The sequence below is a fragment of the Mobula hypostoma genome, chromosome X2 (genome assembly GCF_963921235.1).
Source record: "Mobula hypostoma chromosome X2, sMobHyp1.1, whole genome shotgun sequence".
Taxonomy (NCBI): domain Eukaryota; kingdom Metazoa; phylum Chordata; class Chondrichthyes; order Myliobatiformes; family Myliobatidae; genus Mobula; species Mobula hypostoma.
Window position 1 is genome coordinate 41,468,634 of NC_086129.1, and position 21,130 is coordinate 41,489,763.

At 39.6% G+C, this 21,130-nt stretch overlaps 1 protein-coding gene across 4 annotated transcripts in view; it reads left to right on the forward strand.

The window, feature by feature from the left end:
• kmt2a (lysine (K)-specific methyltransferase 2A) overlaps window positions 1-21,130 on the forward strand; it is a 194,021-nt gene that overhangs the window by 100,658 nt on the left and 72,233 nt on the right. For all 4 annotated transcript variants that reach the window (XR_010016608.1, XM_063038155.1, XM_063038156.1 and 1 more), the window contains exons 12-19: window positions 3,388-3,483; window positions 5,205-5,325; window positions 6,824-6,937; window positions 8,205-8,389; window positions 12,905-13,075; window positions 13,285-13,395; window positions 16,872-16,945; window positions 18,192-18,388. Coding sequence is in view for 3 of the 4 variants with exons in the window: in XM_063038155.1 (XP_062894225.1) it covers window positions 3,388-3,483; window positions 5,205-5,325; window positions 6,824-6,937; window positions 8,205-8,389; window positions 12,905-13,075; window positions 13,285-13,395; window positions 16,872-16,945; window positions 18,192-18,388 (1,069 nt within the window). In the remaining variant the exon portion in view is untranslated. The remainder of the gene's footprint in view (window positions 1-3,387; window positions 3,484-5,204; window positions 5,326-6,823; window positions 6,938-8,204; window positions 8,390-12,904; window positions 13,076-13,284; window positions 13,396-16,871; window positions 16,946-18,191; window positions 18,389-21,130) is intronic.

Here is a 21,130-nt window from a genome sequence, read left to right on the forward strand (position 1 = left end):
CGTTCAATTCCACACACCTGCCCTGTCACCATACCTTGATGCCTCAACCAATCAGGAAACTATCAACTTCTGCTTTGAATATAGCCACGGACTTGGGCTCCACTGCAATCTGTGGCAGAGCATTCCACAGATTCACCACTCCTTGGCTAAAAAAAAATCCTCCTTACTTCTGTTCTAAAAGGTTGCCCCTCAATTTTGAGGCTGTGCCCTCTAGTTCTGGAAACCCCCACCAGAGGAAACATCCTCTCCATATCCACCTTATCTAGTCATTTGAACATTCAGTAGGTTTCAATGAGATCCCCACGCATTCTTCTACATTCCAGTGAGTGCAGGCCCAAAGCTGGCAAACACTCTTCATCTGTTAACCCCTTCATTCCTGGAATCATCCTTGTGAACCTCGTCTCGAACCTCTCCATTGACAATACATCCTTTCTGAGATAAAGGGCCCAAAACCATTGACAATACTCCAAGTGCGGCCTGACCAATGTCTAATTAAGCGTCAGCACTGTCTCCTTGTTTTTGTATTCTGTTCCCTTGAAATGAATACCATTTGCCTTCTTTACTACAGACTCAACCTGTGAATTAACCTTCTGGGAGTCTTGCACGAGGACTCCCAAGTCCCTTTGCACCTCTGATGTTTGAATTTTCTTCCTATTTAGATAATAGTTTGCACTATTGTTCCTTTTGCCAAAATGCATTATCATACATTTCCCAACACTGTATTCCATCTGCCACATTTTTTGTCCATTCTTCCAATTTATCCAAGTTCTGCTGCAATCGCATTGCTTCCTCAGTTCTTCCTACCACTCCACCTATCTTCATATCATCCGCAAACTTTGCCACAAAGCCACCAATTCCACTACCTAAATCATTGACAAACAATGTGAAAAGTAGAGGTCCCAATACTGACCCCTGAGGAACACCACTAGTCACTGGCAGCCAACCAGAAAAGACTCCTTTATTCCCACTTGCTGCCTCTTGCCATCAGCCATTCCTTTATCCATGCTAGTATCTTTCCTGTAATGCCATGGGATTTTATCTTGTTAAGCAGCCTCATGTAAGGCACCTTATCAAACGCCTTTTTGAAAATCCAAGTAAATGACATCCACTGCCTCTCCTTTGTCCATCCTGCTTGTTACTTCCTTGAAGAACTCTAACAGATTTGTCAGGCAAGATTTCCCTTCACAGAAATCATGCGGACTTTGACTTATTTTATCATTAGTCTCCAAAGTACCCCGAAACCTCATCCTTAATAATATATTCCAACACTTTCCCAACCACTGAGGTTAGGCTAACTGGCCTATAATTTCTGGAAGACCGTGACTGATGCATCCGCTATCTCTTCAGCAACTTCTCTCAGGGCTCTGGGATGTAGTCCATCTGGTCCAGGTTACTTATTCACCTTAAGACCTTTGAGTTTCCCTAGCAGTTTTTCCTTTGTAATTGCAATGGCACACCCTTCTGCTCCCTGACACTCACGGACCTCTGGCACATAGCTAGTATCTTCTACAGTAAAGACTGAAACAAAGTACTTAATAAGTTCATCTGCCATTTCTTTGTCCCCCATTACTACCTTGCTAGTATCATTTTCCAGTGGTCCAATATCAACTCTGACCTCCCTTTTACTCTTTATATAACTGAAAAAAACCTTTTAGTATCCTATTTTATATTATTGGCTAGCTTGCCCCCATATTTCATCTTTTCCTTCTTATAGCTTTTTTTGGTTGCCTTTTGTTGGATTTTAAAAGTTTCCCAATCATCCAACTTCCCACTCACTTTTGTTACCTTATATGCCCTTTCTTTGGCTTTTATGCCCTTTCTTTGGCTTTTATGCCTTAACTTCCCTTGTCAACCACGGTTGCCTAGCCTTGCCATTTGAGAACTTCTGTGGGACGTATCTATCCTGTGCCTTGTAAACTATAACCACAAATTTCAGCCACCTTTGTTCTGCTATCATCCCCGCCAGTATCCCCCTCCAATCCACCTGGGCAGGCTCCCCTCTCGTTCTTCTGTAATTCCCTTTATTCCATTGTGATACTGATACATGTGACTTATGATTCTCCCTCTCAAATGCAGTATGAATCCCTAATAAAATCTGGGTTATTACACAACACTCAATATAAGATAGCCTTTCTCCTAGTAGGCTCAAGTGCAAGCTGCTCTGAAAAGCCACTTCAAAGGCCTTCAACAAATTCCCTCTCCTGCAATCTGACACCGACCTGATTATCCCAATCTCCTTGCATATTGAAGTCCCCTAATACAATTGCGACATTATCCTTATTACATGCCCTTTCCAGCTCCCTTTATAATCTGAACTCCGCATCTTGGCTACTATTTGGAGGCCTATATATGATTTCCATAATGATTATTTTTACCTTTGCAATTTCTTAATTCCACCCACAAAGATTCAACATTCTCTGACCCTATGTCACTTCTTTCTAAAGATGTAATTCCATCTCTTACCAACAAAGCCACACTACCGTCTATGCCTTCTGGCCTAGACTTTCGATACAAAGTATGTCCTTCGATGTTAAACTTCCAACTATGACCTTCTTTCAGCCACGATTCAGTGATGCCCACAACGTCATACCAACCAATCTCTAATTGTGCCACGAGTTTGTCCACCTTATTCCGAATGCTACATGCATTTAAATACAGCACCTTCAGTCCTGCATTCTTCGCCCTTATGAATTTTACCTCTGTAATACAACTTAACTCTTTGCTTTGTCTGCAGATGTTCCCAATCACTGGCTTGTCCTTCCTTGAGTTCACATTACGTATGACATCATCTACTATTAAACCTGCTGGCTCATCCTCGGCTCTATCATACTGGTCCCATCCCCCTGCCATATTAGTTTAAACCACTCCCAACAGCTCTAGCAAACCTGCCTGCAAGAATATTGGTCCCATCAGATTCAAATGCAACCTGTCCAAGATAGTACATTAATGCAGTATGTAATGGTGAATCAGGAAAATGAATTACATTTGAGCACGTGCTATGAACATTAGATTTAGAAAAATCAGAACACTGGGATTTTTTTTGTCTGCCTGGGAAAGTGCTTCACTGCACAATTTTTTCAAAAAGGCCCAGTTGAAATCAATAAATTGAGTGTTATAGTGCATCAATCTGATTAAACAGCATGAGTTTATCCAGATTCATCATAGTCAACTGCAATAATATACTATCTATACAGCACCTTTGAGTTTTTCAGATAAAAATAGTTTAATTAGACTTCCTTATGATTTTCTATGCTCCTTCATTGCTTGGTTCATTTTCTAAAGAGCTCTGGTGCTTGCCCACACAACTTCCAGTTAGGATGTTTTAGTTTGTTTTGACCTTCTCATGGTTAATTCTAGGGAGAACTTAAGACATTTCTTTTCACGCAGCAGCTTCTTGAGTGTGGCAAGTGTCGAAACAGCTATCACCCAGAGTGCCTGGGACCAAACTATCCAACAAAACCAACTAAGAAAAAGAAAGTCTGGGTAAGATTTGTTAATTCGTGCAAAAGTTTTGACTACTTTATCTCCATTTAATTTCTTAGTGGGGACATAGAAAACCTACAGCACAAAACAGGCCCTTCAGCCCACAATGCTGTGCCAAACATGTACTTACTTTAGTAATTACCTGGGGTTACCTGTAGCCCTCTATTTTTCTAAGCTCCATGTACCTATCCAACAGTCTCTTAAAAGACCCTATTGTATCATATTTATTGTATCCATTGGATACGATAGGGTCTTTTAAAAGACTCTTGGATAGATACATGGAGCTTAGAAAAATAGAGGGCTATGGGTAAACTTAGGTAATTTCTAAAGTAAGTACATGTTCAACACAGTATTGTGGGCTGAAGGGCCTGTATTGTGCTGTAGGTTTTCTACATATCCACCTCCACCACCATCGCCAGCAGCCCATTCCACACACTCCCCACTCTCTGCGTTTTTTAAAAAAAAACCTTAACCCTGACATCTCCTCTGTACCTTCTTCCAAGCACCTTAAAACTGTTCCCTTTCATATTAGCCATTTCGGCCCTGGGGAAAAGCCTCTGACTATCCACACGATCAATGTCTGTAACTTGCCTCTGTTTTATTCTGGAGTATACATAGATAAGATGAATGTTTGAGACATCAAGAAACTGTAATCAAGTAAGTCTTATTATTTGAATATATTAATGTCATTCATTCTGAATACATATGGCAGGATCAACTCAGGCTCTTGGTGAGGAGCATTTCATTGAACTCTGTTTAGTACTTCAAACAGCATTGATTTGACTCTTCCAAATCATGCATATAAAATCCCCTGCTTTGGTTTTGTACATATTTCTATTTCTGTTGCCTGTGGATAAAGATACTGCTTTCTTTTCTTCATTGCCAGCAGATTTATCATTGTACCAATCTTCTTTCTCTTTATCTGTGCATCGGCAAGTTGAGGCCAGGTTTCTTTTTGCAATTGTCAGTAAGGTTCTGTTCCCTACATAGGACAAAATTAACCAAGGGCATGGTGAAGTAGCACATTGGTGTGTTCATGTAATGTGCATCTGAATAGCAACCACTTTCCGTAGGGCGAGCTACCAAGCTAGTCAATAAAATTTTTTACTGAAGTCATGTAAAAATTGGAGGATGAACTAACTTAGTTTATTAGAAAAAGAATCTAGTGCTTTTCTGGCATGTAATGATGAATAAACTCTTCTCTGACTTCCAGCCAGGCACAGGTCTCGATACCTGTGCCCGGCTGGAAGCCTGAGAAGAGTTTATTTGTTAGTTTATTAGTATTGCTGCAGCTTTCATTGAGCAAGTTAAGAACTCGATAAGTGCATGTTTTGCCTCACTTGAAATGCCATAGAGTTTGAGGATCAGAGTTGAACTCTGAAGTGATTTCTTGCATTGCTTGCATGATTAGGCATGGGAAGAAAAATTGATAACCCCTCAGTTTTGGCTTAAAGTTCTAGATAGTTATGTGTTCATGATTTATTAAAAGGCTATAAAAAGAAAAATGCAAAAATCTGAACTGAAGTAGCAAATACTGAAAATACACAGCAAACTGGTCAGAATGTGAAAGGTGGCTGCCATTTTAGTTACTTTCTATATCAGAGCAGATTATTTATCCTTTAAATGCAATCATTTTTCTCTCTACTATCAGATGGGTGATGCTGTGCTTGCTTCTGGTCATTTTCTGCTTTAATGGTTTCTAATAAAGATCTTCTCTGTAGATATGCACCAAATGTGTAAGGTGCAAGAGTTGTGGAGCTACAACGCCAGGGAAAGGCTGGGATGCACAGTGGTCACATGATTTTTCTTTATGTCATGAATGCGAGAAGCTTTTTGATAAAGGTAAGCATGCATATTTGTTATATTCACCAAGGTTACCGTTCCTGGGTACTGGTCGTACAGCAGTTGAAGTAAAGTAATTTTCAAACAATGATTTGGAGGTTTCTAATAAAGCTTTGCTCACAGCAAATTAGTTGAAATGCATCAGCGTAGTGATTTGTCCCGTTGTGGAAAATTCTCTTCTTGAGTGAAAGGCCCTTTAAGTCAACAAATGGTACGCAAGTGTTGGCTGAGGGCATGGTTTTTATTTATGTTACAACTGCACCCTCTTTCATGTATTAAGAAAATGTGATTGCTAAGGTCAGGAGCCTTGGGCATGTTGACACCAATACTTTTTAAGTATTTGATGGGATTGTTAGAGGGTGTTACACTTTACAAAATTACTTTAGCTTTCTCTGTAAATGTTTTGTGCGTTACAGAAACTTGCATCTGATTGCTTTTTTAAAAAATCTCATTAAAAGCTACATAGAGACAAGAAAACTGCTGAAGTTACAATTATATCTAAGTGGGAATTCAGAGACTATTGGTAGTTTGGAGGTCTGCTCAAACTCCTCAACCTTTAAGTGCCTGTCTAGAAGTGAAGAGGATCCAGCTAATGAGATCTGGGAGGAAGTTCCGCAAGTCACATAAATAACTTGAGTAGTTTTGAAACTGGTGTAGCAAGTAGATGCTAACTCTTCCCGTTCTTTTCATGGTTTTGATTCATTACTTGGATTATTTTCAGGTCTTGGGTTGTCCCTCTGATCCTTGCCCACCTAGGAAGGAGCCAGTGAGATGCCAGGCTATTCTATGCCAGGGTAATCATGGCTGGGCCTCATTCTGTACTTTATTGTGCATTAGATTGTAAGTTGATTGGAAATGCATTTGGATGGGAAGATAGCTTGAGAGTTTGAGCTTTGTAGTTTGATTGGTGTCAACAGCTGCTCATTGTCTAAATCATGTGAGCAACTGAGGAATGCACTTGTTGCCTTATAAAAGTTGAAATCAGTTGGTCATTATTGTCATTTTCACTGACTAAATTGTTTGATTACTGTATCACTGATGAGGGACATGACATTCACCAAGTGGTATGCTGTAACTAGTAGTTATTAAACAGAAAACTAGCTTGAGTAAGCTGGAACCAATATCATTCATGGTGGATAAAACAGGCATAACAGTATTCTCGAGTCCATTCTTTTCCACTGAAAGAATAAGGCAATGTTCTGACTTAATTAAATTTAACTTGAGAGATTTTTGTTTTGTGATTCCCTTCTGTTTGTTCATGAACATCCATGCAAGGAGCTATTTTTGTTTTCCTAAGTGTGTCATTGGTTGATCGCATAACATTGCAGCTGGTCAATTAGATTCCATTATGTATGCTTTATAAGATTGTGTAAATCTAAATATGTTGGAACCCATTTTTGTAAAATACTGAACAAAGCATGTGTCAGTGCTGGTGAGGACCGTCAAGAATACTGGAAGGATGCACGCTGTGTTGATGTTAATTGCTGTTTATATTTAGGAAACTTCTGCCCACTGTGTGATAAGTGCTACGATGATGATGATTATGAGAGCAAGATGATGCAGTGTGGAAAGTGTGATCGTTGGGTTCATGCAAAGTGTGAAAGCTTGTCAGGTATTTTAAAGTGAAGAATTTTTTTTCCCCTGGTTGAAAACTGACAATTTATACTAAGAAGATACAATTGTTGGTTGATGTGTTTTTGTTCGGTTTAGGTTTGATTTGTTTTAGAGCTCTTAGTACAAATTATAAATGCATAAAATGTTGTGCAACTAGTCCCTCAAGTTCATGTTTTTTTTCTTATGTGAGCACAGTCTACATTGTTTTTCATGTTAGAATTCCTTCTAACTTCATTGTATAATAGTAGCCTCTTGATTTTCTGTTTCGTTCTTTGTTACCTAACCACAAAACCCCTTTCTTGTCATGTAAGTTGTTAGACTTTCAAATTCTGACATTAACAACCATTTAAATTAAGTTGCCGTTTATAATTTCCTCACAACTTGTTTTTTTTGGGGGGGGTGCTAATGTCTTGATACATTTTAAATAAAAATTCTGTTAACTGAATATTTTAAAAATAAGGCAAATCCTGGTTATGTCTCATTTGTTACTTTAGGCATTTTCCAGCATGGATTTCTGCATTGGTTCAGACTTCCTCACCCAGGTTCTTTGCTGTTTTGTGATTGTTTCTTTATAGTTAATTGACTGTTTTTCTTGGGGAATAATGATTTTGGTGTCAGGATAGATAGATAGAGTTAAATCTGAATGAACCCTGCCTTTATAATGAATGAATGAATGCAGCAAATAGTTGTTCGCTTTTTGATAATTTTTCTTCTTCTTTCTCCGCCCCCCCACATTCCCACCAACTGTTCCCTAATTTTCATTTATAATAGAATAGGCCTACTTGCCCCCATCCTGTGTAGAGTTGATGAAAATTATCAGAAGCTCATATAGCAGCAGGGGGAATGGTGCAGCCTTGAGTCAGTGACGACTTAAACATCAGGAGTTGTTCCATGATGAAACTATATAATTGACAGATGACACCATGTTCAGGCTGAAGTTTGGGAGCCTATTGTGATCATGTTATTAGTCATGCCTTATAAAAGTTGTACTATTTAAAGGGACATGATTGATTATCCAGCTAATTTTCACGTGTATTTTGGATTGGTTGGATTCTGCTAATTTCAGTTGCCAGGAAGGTCAAAGCTAATAAGCCCTTTTTTAGTGCAGCATGTAGAGATAATAGTGTTCTGCATCCTCTGCATTGTCTTTTTTCATTTGTGTATGTCCCAATATATCGATTTGAAAAGTTTACAGAATCTATTCTATTCAGTATGGTGTCTTGCTGTGCATGATAATTTTTACCATTGATTTTATCTTCATCCAGATGAGATGTATGAAATCTTGTCAAATCTTCCAGAAAGTGTGGCATACACATGCATAAATTGCACGGAGCAACACCCTGCAGAATGGCGACTGGCACTAGGCAAGGAACTGCAGATTTCTTTAAAGCAAGTCTTGACTGCATTGCTAAATTCTAGAACGACCAGTCACTTGCTACGATGCAGGCAGGTAAGTCTGATCTGAGCTGCTCATTTAAAATGGTGTCAAACAGACAGTTAGAAGGGATACATTACCTAATTTCAGCTGTGAATTTCATTTGTAAGTTTCCTGTTATTTGTTTATGTTTGGATTGTTGCGTTTTATGCATTCAGAAATAAATTAACAGATGAATCTGAGGGATTTCAACTTTAACTACTATGCAGTGTACTTCATAGTAAAAGTTTAGCTCAATCCTATATCTGGTAATTGAAAATAAAGTATTATTTTAATAATTCATAATCGTAATGTTTCCAAATGTTCCCTTAGTAATGATTTTATTCATTCTTGTAAACTGGGGAAGAGGATTTGTTTTTTATTTTTAAAAAGTGTTCTGGCCTTCCCCAGGCAAATACCATAAAACCTATCATTGTGGAAACGTTACATAGTCTTTGTTTTTAATCTACCCAACTGGTATGTATATGCTTTGTAGGTCTAGCAACCTAGGTTCAATCCTCATCTTTGGTGTTGTGTGTAACTTGCACTTTCTTTTGGATGCTCTGGCTTTCTCCTACATCTTAAAAATATGCGGGCTAGTAGATTGATTTTCCCTAAATTGCCCTTAAGTGAATGGTAGGATATGGAGGGAGTTGTTAGGAATATGGGGAAGAATAGGTAACGGGGAAAATTAGTGGGGTAATGGGAATGCTTTATGAGCTAGCATAGACTTGATAGGCCAAAGTTGTTTCCTCTTTTGTCGTAAGATGAAATGGAAATGCCATTTTTTAATTAACAAAATGCAACAACTTTATTTTCAACTTTGCTTCTCTCTTCCTAGCCTTTAATTTTAATCTTAAAGCTGTGGCTTGATTTGATGGATGTTTTCATTTTGTGTTTCTCTTTCCTTTGGTTAGATTACCACTCCTCATTGTGCTCTCATAGTCTTTGTTTATGTTAAAGGAAAATATTTACCTTGAAGAGAATCATAATTGTGTACTCATTGTCCACATGCACTTGTTGGCACAAGTAACTGGACACCATTTATGATCCAGCCGAGATTTCTCTTCATCTTCAGTTCAGAAGTGTGCATGACTTTTACACAGCACTGGAGATAATGAGAATAAAACATTGGTCTCTCTCTGGGTTTGTTTTATTGACTGCTTAGCACAGTTGGTACAACTGTCAACTTTTGAAGCAGCAGATTGTATCCCCAAGATAAGCTGAGAAATTGAACTCATGCTATAGGTTGCATGAGTGTAGTTGTTACCATTTTAGTGAAATTAAATCCTAGAGTTTGTCTGATTAAAATGATATAAATTCTATGGCATAATTTAAAGAAGACTGTTTGGAGGAAGGGGAGCAGTGGTATGATATAGCTGGTTTCTACAGCCTTGGGAAACATTCTTCTTTAGGTGCTCATTATGTTCACATTTGTGAGACCTTGTTGGTAGCTTGGCTGCTATATTTAACTCCATTACAACAAGTGATGCACTTCAAAGAACAAATTTGATAAATATAGAAACCCATAAGTTCCCAGAGGGCATAGAAGTTGATTGTTTTTATTGTCCGTTATTCATTGGCTATTTATTCCTGTAAGAACCCTGCATTCCTGTAGATTTATTTTAGGTATTCTAAACAGAGATATTCCTTCTTTATAGGGTTCTGGATACCATTCCTCGGTGAATTTTTCAAATTTATGGAATGTTGTTGCATGTTAAAGGGATTATCTACTGTGTTACCTACCCAAAGAGGATTGTAAAGTTGAAGGCATAGCAATTCATTTTCCACGATGATGCAGTAATCATTTGAAGCGTGGGAAGCCAATGTTGGTTTGGTTGTGCACTCACCATTAAGAATTCAGAAGTGCTCAAGGTGTTAGGCGCTTCAGAATTGGCCTTTCTGTAAGTGTGGAGTGCACAAGGGGAAATTGGAGGCGGGGACCACTTTGTGGAGTTATAGTGGGGCTGAGGCCAACGATGTCAGAAGATCTTTGATAGGGCAAGGTGAGAGGAAAGTTTTGGATGATGATGTACCCTGAGCTAGGTGCCCATGAATGTGATTATGAGTCAAGGGTCTGTATTTGGAGCAGGGGTGGGTGGGTGTTGGGGGATTGTGTCTGATGATCAGATCCTGAGGATATGACATCGTTTCTCTGGAGCCATGGAGGCTGAGGGGAGATATAATAGAGATTTATGAGATTATGAGAGGCATAGGTAGAGTAGACAGACAGTATCTTTTTCCCAGGATTGAAAGGCGTGCAGTTAAGGTGAGAGGGGGTAATATCAAAGGAGATGTGAGGACAAGATTGTTTTTACACAAGAGTGGTGGGTGGCTGGAAAGTGCTGCCTGGGGTGGTGGTAGAGGCAGAGACATTAGATACTTGTAAGAGATGTTTAGATAGGCACAAGAAGGTGAGGAAAATGGAAGTTATGGACATTATGTAGCCAGAGGGGATTAGTTTAGTTGGCCATTTGATTACTAATTTATTTAGTTTGGCACAACATTGTGGGCCAGAGGGTCTGTTCCTGTGCTGTATTCTTCTATGTTCTGTTTTGCTTGTATCTTTGATGCCAAAAAGAATTAACCATGATTCATGACAGGAACTGCTAAGTCAGCCTTCCAAAGTGGCATGGTGCAGCCTGGAAACAATCAAACTACATTCCACTCTGGGGAAAATTTTGACTTTTGCATGTGTGTTAGAGTAAAGGAAACAGCTCTGCAGGATTGAATTTCCAAGTCTTGTTGTTTGTGCTAAAAGTCTAATTTCATTTAAATTTTTGCCTTGAAATTCAGCGAGTCTGGAGTGTTCTTTTGTATTAATTAAAGTGCTTAAGCTGGTGGATGTAATATTAAATTCACCAAAAATGCCCAACGAAAGTGTCTTTCTCATCTGTGTATGGGAACGAGAATCTCGAAAGGAACAATAGGAAGTAAAAGAACATTGAACAGAAGGGAACAATTATTTTGTACTTGTCCTTTCCTGATTTATGTTCTATGTTATTTGGGTATCAGTATTTGATTTCGATTATAAAATCAGGCCTTAGTTATTTACTCACTGAGATATAGCGTGGAATAGGCCTTTCTGGCCCTTTGAGCTGCACTGTCCAGTAACCCCTGATTTAATCCTACCCTAATCACGGGACAATTTACAATGCTCAGTTAACCTACCAGCCAGTATGTCTTTAGATCGTGGGAGGAAACTGAAACACTGGGGGAAACCCACGTGGTCACAGGGAGAACGTACAAACTCCTTATAGACAACAGCGGGCATTTAACCCAGGTCGCTGGTACTGTAAAGCATTGTGCTAACCACTACACTACTGTGTCACCCCATAGCCATAGAGTCATAGAGCAGAGAAACAGGCTCTTTGCCCTGCCAGTCCATTCCAACCAAGATGCCTATCTGTGCGAGTCCCATTTATATGCATTTAGCCCATATCTCTCTTAACCATACCTGTTCGTGTACCTGTCCAAATATTTTTGAAACATTGTATTTGTAACCACTTCTTCAGTGCTCTCTGGCAGCTCATTCCATACCATAGCGGTCCCCAACCACCGGGCCGCAAAGCATGTGCTACCTGGCCGTGAGGAAACGATATGAGTCATCTGCACCCTTCCTCATTCCCTGTCACACACTGTTGAACTTGAACATAGGGTTGCCACCTGTCCCGTATTTGCCTGGACATCCCATATATTGGGCTAAGTTGGCTTGTCCCATATTTCCCCCGCTAAGGTAGAGCGTTCCTGTGAAATATTTCGTGCCGAAATGGTGTGAAGCGAAGAAGCAATTACCATTAATTTATATGTGGAAAATTTTTGAGTGTTCCCAGACCCAAAAAATAACCTAACAAATTATGCCAAATAACACATAAAACTGAAAATAAATACACTAGCATATAGTAAAAGCAGGAATGATATGATAAATACACAGCCTATATAAAGTAGAAATAATGTACGTACACTACAGTCGGGATGATGAAGGCAAAACCGATTGTAGGGGAAAAAATCGGCACGTACGCGCATGCGCACATCACATGCGCATGTCATGCATGCGCACACAGGTGCCCGCGCAAGGCTTCATGGTCATGGTAGTCCTTCCTGGGGTAAAGTGTCCCGGGATTTGACTGCTACTTTTGTCCCTTATTTGGGAGTGAGAAAGTTGGCAACCCTAACTGTAAAAGACATGTTGAGGTGAGTTTAACCCTACTTGAACACCCTCCCCCCCACTTACCCAGGGGGAAAAGACTATGACAGTCCACCTTATCTACACCCCACATGATTTTATAAACCTCTATACAGTCACCCCTCTCCTGTCCTCCAGGTAAAAATGTCCCGATCTATCTTTTCTTGCAACTCAAGCCCTGCAGTTCTGGTAATATTCTTGTGAATCTTTTCTGCACCCTTTCCAGATGAATAATGTCCTTCCTATAGCTGGGTGACCAGAACTGCACATGTGATTTGAAGCTTTCATAGTGCAGAAATTGAAGTGCGAATAATAGGCAAGTGAAACATTATACAGCTGAGTTCCACTTGCTGTCTTTTTACCAGGCAGCCAAACCTCCCGACCTAAATCCAGAGACTGAAGAAGCTGTCCCTGCTAGAAGCTCACCAGAAGGCCCTGATCCTCCAGTTCTTACAGAAGTAAACCAGCAGGATGAACAACCTCTTGATCTGGAAGGAGTAAAGAGGAAAATGGATCAGGAGAGATACCATTCGGTGGTAAGATTCTGGTTTATTTGCCTGTCGAGAAATTTTGAAAAATATTGAAAAATATTTGAAATAATGTGTAGTCCATGACGAAAGACTTATGACTTGCCTTATGTTCTGCATCATGTGGTATCTTCACATGGGTCAGACTCCTAAAATTAACATATGCAATCTGTTGACAAATGCTGTAATGCCTGATTATCTACTGTTGTTATGTTCAGCTGGAGTTCAGTGATGACATTGTAAAGATCATTCAAACAGCAATGAACTGTGATGGAGGGCAACCTGAAAACAAAAAAGCCAATAGCATGGTCAAGGCGTTCTTTATACGGGTAAGGAGGATTGGTAATTTCTATGTGCTTTAGAGTGCATATCAATGCAAAATAATTTTGCAGTATTAAAACGTTAAGATGCAATCATGCTGAAAAAAATTATGTCTCCAAGCAACAACCACCAACTGTTATCACAGGTTAATCATAGCAACTTGTGTATTATTTCTCTTGTTGAGTGATTGAATATTCCATCTTAGTCCTGACTTTCTTGGTCAGAATATTTCAGCAGTATTTTTGAGATTGTTCAGTTCCAGAGTCCCACTTAAGTTTTCTTTAAAGTTTTGAAATGGTGGTGTTTATGTTGCGATTAGGTCTTTTTTATCTCATTATCTCATTTCATGATGTCTCCATACTCATCTTTTTAATTTTCCCAACTCTGACCCCTAGACTGCATTTCCACTAAAATGCTGGCCCACTAACCTTCCCTTCCCACTCTTTTGGATCACTCTCTTCAGGTACTGTTTCCTCACTTTGAAATATGTTGTCATTGGCTCTCAGAAGTAAGTTCCCCTAATTGTCCTTCCTTCATCCCTGCCTTTCCCACTCCACCTCCCAATCTTTGCCCATTAAATTGGAGCTTGAAGGGAAAGAGAAGTAAAGTTCCTCAAACTTGATTTTCTTTCTCACAGCTTAAGTTATGCAGTCAGGTTTCCAAGTCTACCATAGGATTTTAGCAATCCTATTTAATGTCAATATTTTCTTCCTTTGCATCGTCTGTAACTAACCATGCCACATTTGGCACTCTCCTCCTGTACTCGGTGACTTATTTTTAGCTAGCCGCCCATATCTTGCTCATGTATTTTTACCTCTTAACTTCCCAAGAATCTGTCCTTGTCCTCCTCTTTCCTCACATAAGTACTGATTATTAGCAAGAGCCTGCAGAGATGGGTTTAGAAGCCTATATGAGTGTAGCTCTAAGATGTGTTACCATCCAGGACAAAACTGTATGATTGGAATTCGACTGGTGTCCCATCCACATATTAAACATTAATTCCTTACATCAAAGGTAGAGAATGGCTACAGTTAGGATAGTGATAGTCATACTTTATTGATCCCGGGGGAAATTGGTTTTCATTACAGTTGCACCATAAATAATAAATAGTAATAAAACCATAAATAGTTAAATAGTAATATGTAAATTATGCCAGGAAATAAGTCCAGGACCAGCCTATTGGCTCAGGGTGTCTGACCCTCCAAGGGAGGAGTTGTAAAATTTGATGGCCACAAGCAGGAATGACTTCCTATGATGCTCTGTGTTGCATCTCAGTGGATCTCTGTTGCATCTCAGGTTGTGCCATCTGAAAAAGGATTGCGTTTACTCACACCAAAAAAGAACAATAGCACTAGCACCATCTGTAGGTTCCCCTCCAAGTTGAACATCTTGCTGTCGTAGGTTACCATGGGACATTGATAGGATGCAGAGCTTGGTTGAGAAGTGCCAGATAAAGTTCAGTCCAGAGAAATGTGAAGGGATACACTTCAGAAGGCAGAGTACAAAGTTAATGGCAAGATTTTTAGCAGTGTGGAGGAACAGAAGGATCTTGGGGGTCAACATCTATAGATCTTTCAAAGTTGCTGTGCAAATTGATAGGTGGTTAAGAAGGCGCTTGGTGTGCTGGCCTTCATTAGACGGGAGGATTGAGTTCAAGACCAGTGAGGTGATATTCCAGCTCCATAAAACCCTGGTTAGACCACACCTGGAATATTGTGTTTGGTTCTGGTGGCCTCATTATAGGAATAATGTGGAAGCTTTAGAGAGGGGGCAGAGGAGATTACCAGAGTGATGCCTGGATTAGAGAGCACGGCCTGCAAGGAGAGTTGAGAAAGCTAGGGCTTTTCTCTTTGGACGAAAGGAGGGTGAGAGTGACTTGATAGATAGAGATGTACAAGATAAGAGGCATAGGTCTTTGGAAAAAAGGAGAATGAGGGGTGAATTGATAGCGGTGTATAAGATGTATAGATAGAAATAGAGAGCTATTGCTTTTTCCCAGGGTGGAACTGGCTAATACAAGAGGCCATAATTTTAAGATTTAAATATGAGAGTATGTAAGAGGTGGTATGTGTTTTTTTTTAACACAGAATGATAAGTGAATGGAATACGCTGCCCGGGGGTAGTGGTTGAGGCAGATACATCAGATATATTTAAGAGAACTCTTAGATTGGTACATGGATGAAATGAAATTGAAGGACTATGTGAGAAGAAAGATTTAGGTTGATCTTGGAGTAGATTAAAGGGTCAGCATCACATCGTGAGTCAAAGGGCCTGTACTGTACTCCTTCATTGCTGGCTAATTCCTGGAACTCCCCACCCATACAGCATTGTGGCAGTAATTTCATCTGTAGAACTGCAATGATGCAGACTGGCAACTCTCATCTAATTCTGCCTAGATTTTGAAATGTGGATAAATGTCATGTTCTAACAAATGATGTTTTTGCTCTTGCTTCAACTTTATCACCAGAAGTGAACAACAGTTTATTTAGCTATTTCACTGATAAAGGTTTGCTTGATAGGCTAGACAGTCTTTCCCAATTCTTATGGTATTCACAACTAAAGAGAACATTTGTTTGAAAGTAAATAATTTGACACAAAGTCAATGTCATTAAAGAGTGGATGAAAAAATATCCTTTTTTTCTTCTCAGATGCAGATATGTTTATTTGCAGAATTTTCTACAAGCTTAAAAAAATTGAGTATTCAGAGTTTGGAGACTACATATTCACTTTGCCATTTTGTCCTTAAATTGTCTATTTAAACTACAAAGGAGTGCAGTTTGGCTTTGTTTCTTTTACTTTATATCATTTGATACATCCTTTCACTGTACTCCTGTATAATTTGTTTGTTGTATGCATGTGATGTTAAGTGTTGTATAGTGAGCCTTTGTTTCAGATGCTGCAATCAGCTGCTTACAGAAATAAAATTTTATGAAAAATAAACACCAGTAATTTTTGAGTCTCCTTGCCAAAGCCTGAATCTCATAATCGCCCTTCTGTTTGCAAATTTCTGAACTAAACAATAATTGACATGAGGGTTAAGGTGATGACTGTGTGTCATTGTAAGTTTGTTTAATTATGAAATTTTGTTATCCTGCTGAAGATATATTAAGCCTGGATGGTCGAGCAGTGTCAAGTATAAGCTTTTACTTTCATAACTGACACCAGTCTCTTCAAACAGTCCCAGTGACTGTCCTTGCATACTTCAGATTACAAAATGCTTAAAACAGAAGTGCCTGAAAAGTTAATGATTTGATTTTTTTTTCACAGGCATTACCCTAACTGGCTGAGTGTATTGCAACATTTTTTGTTTGTTTTTGCTCAGCATCAGTGAAGAGGCTTTTTGCCTGGTGTGTTTACCAGCTAGGTTCAGATTTGAGAGGGTGTGATAATTGAAAGGATAGCTACACATATCTGATGTTGTGCATTTAATTGAATTCTTGGACAGCCTTTAATCTAACAATACCTGTGTTTGCTTCTTGTGTAGCAAATGGAACGATTCTTCCCATGGTTTAGTGTGAAGGAGTCCAAGTTCTGGGAGCCTAATAGGGTCACCCCAAAGTGAGTACTATTGTCATTATTGGCCTTTGTAAATAAAGAAAGTAGTATGTTTCTGGTTTTATTTGAGTTGAGGCTTGAAGCTGTGAAACTGCTGTCACTGAAATGTTGAGGTTTTCATTATTGGTGCTATTGTCCACAATGTGGACAAGCAAGAACGTATGCAGGAAATTAAATTTTGATTATTTTTGAGATTCCACAAGCACCCTCTCATCCTTGCCAATCCCTGAGTTATGTTTTTGTGAACATAATTAAATATTTGTAAACGTAAGTATTTTAATTTGACTACTCTGTGGATGTGAATCAAAACTAAAAGTTGTTCAAAATATGGTGGATGGAATGGGAGGAGATAAACACCAGCATAGATGAATTTCATTGCACCATCTATTTTTGAGTTGTATTTTCTTTGTAATTGGGAACTAGTTTGTATTTAACAAGTATACTGTTTTGGATACTGTTGGAATGGCTTTTCAGAGGAACACAAAAGCAGCAGCTGGAGCAGTAGCAACGCAACTAACTCTGTTATTTAGCAAGAGGTGTTGAAATGTATGTGAGTGCTAGTGATAGGAGACTGGTCAAGAGCACATATAAGCATTCCTGTGGCCAAGAGTGCAGTTTCAGGGTGGTGTGTTCCCTTTGTGGTACCAGGATCATGGATGTGTCAGAGCAGGTACATTGTATTCGGACAGGGAAATGTGAACAATCAGAGATCGTGGCCCATATTACTACTAATGACATGGGCAGGTAGAGAATTGAAGTCCTGCAAAAGTAATTTGGGAAGTTAGGCTAAAAATTTCGAAGAAAGGCCTCCAGGGTTATAATCTTGAGCTTACTCCCTGTGCCACCTGCTCGCGAGGTTTAAAAAGAAAGAGGAAGACAGTCCAGTTTAAGATGTAGCTAAAAAAGTGATGCAGGAGAAAGGGCTTCAGAACAGTACACGGAGAGGTTAAGGTGAAGATAGAGGTTAGCTTGAGTATGTCTGATTGAAAGAACTGGCAGGGTCAGGTTAATGAACTTGGTGTGGACTGATGGTCTGAAGTGTATTTATTAGGAATATAAAGAAATAACTTTAAGAATTAGGAGGGATCAAGTCCCTGATGAGTAGGATTTAGGAGAACCCCAAAGCATTTTATGTGTATATCAGAAACAAGAGGGTGGCCATTGACATAGCCAAATAGATTAAATTGCTTCTGAGTTTAGTACAGCAAATTCTCAAAATTATTATTTGTCAAAACCTGATGTATTTCAGTAGTGGAATGCTTCCCAATGCTGTGTTGCCACCATCATCTGATCACAACTATGCTCAGTGGCAAGAGCGGGATGACAGCACACGTACTGAACAGCCAGCGCTTACTAAGAAGATTATACCTGCACCACAGCCGAAAGGACCAGGAGATCCTGACTTACCAGTGCCTCTGCCTCCACCACCGTTTGCAATAACAGCTGGTATGACCAGATTACTAAAATCATTTTGTCTTTGAGTCAATTGGATTGTATTGTCTATAAGGAGAGTTGGACAAACTTTGATTGTTTTCCTTGAAATGTCAGATTGAGATGCAGCTGATCGTATATAAAATGTCAGTCTCTTTCCCAGAGTGGAAATGTCAAATACAAAAGGTGAGATGTGAAAAGTAAAGAATTTCTACAAGGTATTGTTTTACACAGAGGTTGATAGGCGCCTGGAACACCCTGCCAGGGGAAGTGGTAAAAGCAGATAGAACAGCAACATTTAAGAGAAACTTAGATAGACAGGCAGGAAATGGAGGAATGTGGACCATGTACTGACAGATGGGGTTAAATAGATTGGAATAATGGTTGATGCAGACATGTTCTGTGAAATGAATCCAGGCAAATGACCAAGGGTTCAGGGAAAATTTGGGCACAATTGTGAACATTTCCATAAGTGGGCACAGTGGTATTGTAAGCTTGAAAAAAATCATAGCATCAACAGCAGTTGCCTTTGTTTTCCTTAATATAGCTTTTGGTTATTTAAATGTTTTTTTTTATTCTGTGTAAGATGTAGAAAGCGGCTCATAAATAAATTCACCATTTATTGAACATTAATGGACTATTTTAGTGTCCTTTTAAGAGGTAAACTCACCTTATGATAGGTATTGACACAGTCATGCGATGGACTAAGGGCAGCTCTTGCAGTAATCTTGTAGAGGTTCTGCTGCTTGTTGCATTCATTTATAAGAGGCAGCCTGGGGCCCTAGATTTATTTTTCAGACCTAAGCTCAGCACTGCCACTTGGGTGTTGCCTGATTTGGGTGAGGTAACCAGGCTCTGGTTATGTTTTATGGCTGATTTAGTGCCTGTGGACACCTGAAAGGAGCTCTTGAAGTTGGAAGATCAAACTGATATAGTCTGTTCAGTGGGGGTTGGGATGAGCTCAAGGTGTTTGTGTTGCCTTATTGTAGTTTATTTTGAAAATATGCAATACTGGTTTTCTAGTATCAGCTGAATGTATTATTGTAAATGACCTGCATTTACAGTTCATGTTAGTCATCTAGTGGTGTATTATCGTATTGCTTATTTTAATTGAGGCTGCGAATAGAGATTTTCAAATTATACCGAAGAATTTCTCAAAAGCAAGAGCTGATGGAATGTCCCATGGAAGTAAACATTCTGCCATTATCCCAGAGGGTTTTCGACCTTTTTGTATTCAGTCAGCATAACATTATTAAAATTATAATTTCTTCTTGCATATCTTCCGAAAGCAAAGCTGCATCCAGGGAGCATTGACCATCGTGTCTTCAATACATTGTAAAGTAATGAAGCTACATTCAGTGTGGTCAATTAAACCATTGCATGCAAGCCAGTATGTGAGCAAGTTATTGGCATGTCCCAGTTTGCTTTTGGATTTGGCATAATTTGCAAGGTACTACAGAAATTGATGCTGTCAGTCCATGGTCTCCTCTCCTGTCGCAATGAGGCCACACTCAGGGTGGAGGAGCAACACCATATATTCTGTATGGGTAGCCTCCAGCCTGATGGCATGAACTTCTGGTATTACCCCCCACCATTCCCTATTCCCGTTGCCCTCTCTCACATGATATCCTTACCTGCCTGTTACCTCCCTCTGGTGGTCCTCCCCTTTCCCTTACTTCCATGGTCTTCTCCCCTCTCCTATCAGATTTCCCCTTCTCCAACCCTTTATCTCTTTCACCTATTAACTTCCCAGCTCTTTACTCCAGCTCTCCCCCCTCTCCCAGTTTCACCCACCACCTACCACCTTGTACTACTTCTTCTCCTCCGCCCACCTTCTTACTCTGACTTCTCATCTTATTTTTCCAGTCCTGATGAATGGTTCAACTCAGCATTTGAGTTGAACCCATAGACATTAAATAATGTTCCTTCCATCTTCCTAGTTTTGAAATGGGATTAAAATTGCAAATCTGTGTGTAATTTATGCTTTGTATCTTTATATACTGATCAAATTATAACTCACCTAATATTTAGAAACTCACTTTCCCATTGTCATAAAGTCATTTGAAACTACAGCACAGAAACAGGTCCTTCAGCCCAACTAGTCCAGGCTGTTCCATTTAAACAGGCCCCATCAACCTGCACCCAGACCATAACCCTCCATACCATTTCCATCAGTGCACCTATCCAAATTTCTCCTATATGTTGACATTGAAGTTGCACACTCTCACCGCCTCCTGAGTGAAGAAATCCCCTCCCCCCATGTTCTCCTTAAACATTTCACCTTTCAGCCTTTAATCATGACCTCTAGTTGTAGTCTCACCCAAACTCAATGGACAAAGACTACTTACTACCTATACCCCTCATAATAATTTTGTATACAGGTTTCCCCCGCCATCCAAAGGTAGAGCGTTCCTATGAAACAGTTCGTAAGCCAGAATGTCGTAAAGTGAAGAAGCAATTACCATTTATTTATATGGGAAAAATTTGTGAGCATTCGCAGACCCAAAAAATAACCTGCCAAATCATGCCAAATAACACATAAAAATATATAGCCTATAAAATAGAAATAATGTATGTACAGTGTAGTATCACTTACTGGAATCGGGAAGACAGCGCCGAGCACACTGATGATGGTGTGTTAGGCTGAGTCGTTGGAGGTTGGGGTGGTGCAGTGGACCCCAACCCCCGGGCCGCCGACCGATACCGATCCGCGAAGCATGCAGTGTTGCGTCGCCTCTGACCTGGGCCAACATTTAC